Below are 5,757 nucleotides of genomic sequence, written 5' to 3'. Positions count from 1 at the left end.
TACTTTTGATGAATTTAAAATAATACTAATTTCAATTCTAACATATATTTTTGATTGGATGAATGTTTGGATGGATGTTACTGAAGGTTAAGGCATTTCTTGAGGAGTATTATGAATTTTTAAGTGTACCTTATAGTTTATACTCCAAATGAGCATTATCCCCAAACTTTATTGGATCATGCCACTTATCAGTGGAATCGACATGTGTCAACTTGCCCAACCTAGATATTCACAATTTTGATCTTAAGATTGCACTACAAAGTGGACAGAGAAGATAAATAAAACATCGAAGGCTGAAATAATGGACAAGGTTAATTAAAGTTTTTAAATATTGAAGGGAAGTAAACTATCTTCTTTCACATGACATGTGAATGCCTTCAATATGGTGGTGGGTGCGATCATTGATACAAATTAGAGTTATTTTTATGTTGAAAAGCGTTTTAGCCTACTTTTTGATGATATACAATACAAGTTGCATCAAGTGCATGTTACATTTTTCCAATTTGGTTGTATGGTTACCTTTGTTGGTAATAATGTAGCAATATATAAGTTGTAGTCTTGGGATGGATGGATAGTCCAAGCAAGTACCTATTATTTAATTTTTATGACATCTATTGAAATTTTATTAAGTTTGAAAAGATTGGGGTGAGAAAGAAGAATGAATGTCAAATCTAATAATTATGGAGAGGTGAAAATTAATAAATAATTGATATGATCATAAAAGGTTAATGGACATGAAGGGTTGATCGTTGTAATAGAAAAAAAAGAATGGAGGGTTTTCCATTGTAATAAGACAAAATGGAGAGTAAAGACAATGAAAAAAAGTGAAGGTAGATAGAGAATCCATTACATTGTAGTCCATAATCAAAAGCAATAAGGATGCTCTCAATAAAGTGAGTAATGATGAGAGCACGTGGGAGGGTTGATGATAATACTCTTAAAAGAAAAGAAAATGTCACATTAAGCAACAACATTATCTCTATTAGCATTGAATGAGTTTGTAAATATTTTGTATTCATGTCAATCATATATAAAGTGAGTACTTGTTCTACTTTACTAAAAGTTATAAGGGGAGCTTTCATTTTTCGTAGATAGATTTTGAGAGTATCAATGGTCGCTGGATGGAATTCTTTAGGATCTAAATGAATCCCATCAGGGAATTTAGATGTAGTTAATCATGCAAACTAGTCTTATAAAAGCATTAAAGAAATTTGAAGATGCAAAGAAGGATATGATACAATATGATAGGACATGGAAGAAATTAGCAAATGGAGACAACTCTAAGTATTTAAAAAGCAAAAAATGGTGGCATGATTACAACTATACACCATTTTCCCTCTTTTCAACTATCCTATTTCCTCCCATTTATTTGGTTCGATATGCATGATTGCAGAAGTTTCAAGTGTTCTTTCAACAAATGCATCGTGTGGAAAACATTCTATGCGCTTATGGAGTAGACAAATTTATCAAATCTAAGACTTGGAATTCCAAGTTTATTTTTAGATTCATAATGTTCCTTTCTTAACTTTCATTCCCATATTTGTTATTTATCTCCATACTACATTTAGAATCTATCACCATTTCTATCTTTTTGAATTCTAATCACAAATTTTTAACTATTACTTCTTTAAAAAATACCTACCTCTTACATTAATAGGATTATACCTTCTTACATTAATAAGATTATACCTTCCTCCAATTTATATTGAATTGCACATTTTAAACTCTCATCTTACATTTCTTAGGTGTAACTATTGAACACCAAGATACAATTGCTAATTTATTCTCTAAAAACACGGCTTTTGGTCAATGTGCGTAGAGCCATTGCCCAATAATAAAGATGTGAAATATTATCCAATTATATATACAAGTCAAATGTAGCTCACACTTGGATCTGACATTAAATGTTTAGGTTATTTCGATCCATATTTCCCATCTGAAATTGCTACCTATATGACATTAATCTTACTCTCATTACACAAAATGTGAGCAGAACATTAGTATGCAGTGTGCACATGCAAACTCTATTATTATTTGTTATTTGTACGCTGGAAAGGCTACAAAAGTTTCTGCTCTTGACAAGTACAATTCTAATGTCCAAACGTGCAGCCCAGTAATACAAAATCTATGCATACACTTTCTAATCTCCTCTATCTGAAATGGTTATGGTTGCATGTCGAGAATGTAATCATTTTGCCTTCAAAGTCTTGATGCAGAAAGTTTAATCAAGTCCTTTCTTAATGTCTTTCCCGCTGCAGTCTTTGGAATCCCACTCACAAAAGCCACCCTGCGAACCTTCTTGTAAGGTGCCACCTGATATTACACATACAAACTAATTATTTCACACTTCTTGAAGAGATTGAAGGATGTACTCAAATTCCACTCTTATTAATTAGCAATCCAAACTCAAATTTCAATATTTTTAAGAGCAACAAACCTGTTTGGCAACAAAGTCAATTACAGCAGCTTCAGAGAGCGTGCTGCCCTGTTTCCTGACTACATACGCCATTGGAACTTCCCCTGCTTCCTTGTCAGGAAACCTGCACCCATTCATAAGAATTTCAATGATCTGTCATATAACATTAACACTCGTGATTACCAAATAAGAGCTCAAGTAAATTTTCTCATAGCATAAAACTACGCCAATAAGAGTTGAATGAGGCATCATCATTTAAGTCTCTTTAATCGAGATGGGTCTTGGAGATGTTTCACACGAAACGAAATCCTACTTACGGTATCACTGCTACATCAGCAATCTCGGGATGAGAAAGAAGAAGTGCTTCTAATTCTGCTGGGGCAACCTACACAATCAATGCACGCCATTATCAAATCATCACGACTCTTAGTAATATGGATTAAATTTTGCTATTAATTCAATGTTGCCAAAATAGTACATGGCAAGCAAGTCAATCCTATTGAAGCAAATGAAGCTTTTAAAATACCTGGTAACCTTTGTATTTAATGAGTTCTTTGAGCCTGTCTACTACAAAGAGGTAGCCTTCATTATCAATGTAGCAGAGGTCGCCTGTACGCAGCCACCCATTTTCGTCCATAGCTGAATCAGTGGCTTCCGGATTGCTGAAGTAACCTGCAATTGAATAGCACAGGTTATAGGTTTCGTGATAATCAAGATTCTCAATGGGAATAACTTGGTGATGTATAGGAAATGACTTTTTAACGAGAATTTTATATCTGCAAAATCCTTCAGTGCACAGAAATTGTGACTGCGAAAGCATTTGAGTGAGCTAGATTTGAAAAAATGGCTATTTGGTACATATGTTTTTGCAGGAGATTTAAGAATTGGCCTAGTTTCTCTTTCGTATTCATTGAAAAACTAGAAATGATTTGAAATTCAAATTAAGACGCTCTCAGCTCAACTATTAGATACTCTTCCTATCTTATTCACTTCAGAAAATGAACATTAGAAAAAAAGGAAAAAACATGTCTCCCACCTTTCATAATTGTTGGGCCTCGAAGCAATAATTCTCCTCTTCGACTTGGAGGGAGAGCAAGGCCAGAATGAGCATCCACAATCTTTGCTTCAATATTTGGGGACAACATGCCTGCTGTTCCATAGTGCCTGCTCTCCTCTTGACTGTCTGTGGATGATCCTATTGCTGTTGTTTCTGTCAGCCCATAACCCTGGAAAATTATTTGCCCCAATCAGAGGCCTAAAGTTTTGAGGTTTCTGATGTCCATAATGTTAAAAATAAAAACAAAACCTTTTGTAACAATTTTTGAAAAGATAAACACTTGATGTCCTCTGTCATGATCCACAGATCCTGAAGATGCATCATGAAGGGGGCCACCCTTAAACATCACACACTAAGGGAAGAATTAAGCTTGGAAAAAAAAAGTCAACTTTGACTATTTAACACTTTTGGTCTAGAAATTAAGTTTAGTGTGTGATGTTTAAGCCGTTCGCATGAAGGGTGATCTAATTCAATCTAAAACATAAGAATGTGATGTATAGCAAATTTTGAAACTATGATTGTTTTCGATCTGAGACATTCATGGTTAAAAAAACATCGTTAGTTGAAACTACAAATATCGAATTGGGTCTGAAAAGTAGTCCAAAGCATATTCATGATTCAGGGTCCAGACAATTGTTGTACATTCATGAATAATGAAAAGTGATGTAGACGGTTTCAAGCTTGTTATTAGATTATATCTTCTTCTACCAAAACAGGGGTCAAGACTGAAAAAGAAAAAACTCAAAACAATGAGGGCTAACTTTTACCTGCATTAGTGTGACGGAGGGAAATCTAGAAATAAACTCTTCAGTTAACTCCTTGCTGAGGGGTGCCGCAGCACACGTCACAGAATGCAGAGACCTCAAGTCATACTTGTTAGCAATCTCTGTTTTAGTGAGAGCCAGCAATATTGGGGGCACAAGAGGCAAATGAGTCACTCTGTACTTCTCAATTGCCCCAAGCATTTCCCCCAACTCAAACTTAGATAGAACAACAATAGTTGATCCAGTGGCCAGCAGCCCACATCCAAAAGTTGCAACGCCATAGATGTGAAACATGGGGACAGTGCACAAAAAGCAATTGTTATAATTGGCAGGCTTCATAAAAACACAAGTCATGGAGATAAGGTTTCTGTGTGTGGAGACGACGCCTTTGCTGAGGCCAGTGGTGCCAGAGGAGTAAAGCAAGGTAGCAGTATCATCTTGCCTTATTCTCACATTTGGGGCTTTTGCAGGATCTGTTGCCATCAGCTCTCCCAAAGACCTTGTGCCAGAGCAGCCGCCATTGTTGGTTGTTTCCTGATTCAAACCTGGCATTTTGGAGATGAGAACTGATGGTAGGTTGGTATCAGCCAATTTGTTTACCAGTTGTGGTGTAACGAAGGCCATGACAGCAGATGAATCTCTGGCCTGCTTTGCGATCTCTAAAGCCGTGTTAAGTGGATTGGTGGTTGTGACAATTGCACCGACATACATGATTGCCATGGAGATGATGGGGAAGTAGATTGAATTGGGCGAGAGGATGAGAATTACATCGCCTTTCTTGATACCCATTTCGGCTAATCCTGCAGCTAAGGATTTGACACTCTGCCATAGTTGGGGGAAGGTGATTTGGCATCCAGTTGCAGAGTCAATGTAGGCGATCTTACCAGAATGGGTTTGCTGCGAGACAAAAGATGGGAGGCTCAAGTACTCGTCTTGGGGAAGATTTAGTGGCTTTCGCTTGCTGTAGTAAATACCAGTTTTAATGCAGTATCCACTTCTAGAATCCACCAGCAGAGCCATTTTTAGGTGCTTTAAAAAACAGAAGATTTCTCTCAATCCTTGCATCAAATCAAGAGCAATGTCAGCTAAATGTTCATGTTAAAAGGACGACGGCAATGGTTATCGTTTGCGGCTAAGATGACGGCTGGTCAACCGCTGGAGTTGGTAACGTTCTATGAAGAAATTTGGATGTATTTATTATTAATTTCTGGTGCATCTTGAAATTATGGAGGGCACGAGTTCTTGACGGCTATAACTCTGACCTTCAATGGGCCGGCATCCATAATTTTAAAAAGGGATTTATTCTCTCCAACTACTCAATCATCACCAAGAGTTGTTATAGGTTTTTGTATTATTTTTTACTATCAGTTTATCCAATAATGATAATAAATTAAGAAACTTTGAGAATAAAAAATATATGCTTATATTTATCTCTTACTTTAAATAATTATAAAAATATTGTTTTACTTTATTTTTATTGTTTTATATTTCAAATTGTCTATTCAAGATTCAATGTTCTC

At 35.9% G+C, this 5,757-nt stretch overlaps 1 protein-coding gene across 1 annotated transcript; it reads right to left on the bottom strand.

Moving 5' to 3' along the window:
* Nucleotides 1–1,710: 1,710 nt before the first annotated feature.
* On the bottom strand, nucleotides 1,711–5,534 carry LOC149554592 (beta-phenylalanine coenzyme A ligase-like). The gene is made up of 6 exons (XM_089828649.1): nucleotides 4,241–5,534; nucleotides 3,453–3,642; nucleotides 2,943–3,088; nucleotides 2,734–2,801; nucleotides 2,438–2,540; nucleotides 1,711–2,313 (listed from the first exon to the last, which is right to left on the bottom strand). The coding sequence occupies exons 1-6, from the start codon at nucleotides 5,300–5,302 to the stop codon at nucleotides 2,200–2,202; spliced, it is 1,683 nt and encodes a 560-aa protein (XP_089684775.1). The 5' UTR covers nucleotides 5,303–5,534; the 3' UTR covers nucleotides 1,711–2,199.
* Between the last annotated feature and the right edge of the window lie 223 nt (nucleotides 5,535–5,757).

Source organism: Cupressus sempervirens, chromosome 5 (assembly GCF_028749045.1).
Source record: "Cupressus sempervirens isolate cs-2001-9-10 chromosome 5, ASM2874904v1, whole genome shotgun sequence".
Taxonomy (NCBI): Eukaryota; Viridiplantae; Streptophyta; class Pinopsida; order Cupressales; family Cupressaceae; genus Cupressus; species Cupressus sempervirens.
The sequence above is the reverse complement of the archived record's forward strand: the minus strand, read 5'-3'. Positions and strand labels throughout refer to the sequence as shown.

Coding starts and splice junctions, on each gene's coding strand:
- LOC149554592 (XM_089828649.1), bottom strand. CDS start 5,302: ATGCAAGGATTGAGAGAAATCTTCTGTTTTTTAAAGCACCTAAAAATG. Junction 2,802..2,942: donor TTAAATACAAAGGTTACCAG/GTATTTTAAAAG, acceptor TTGATTGTGTAG/GTTGCCCCAGCAGAATTAGA. Junction 2,541..2,733: donor GCTGATGTAGCAGTGATACC/GTAAGTAGGATT, acceptor GAATGGGTGCAG/GTTTCCTGACAAGGAAGCAG.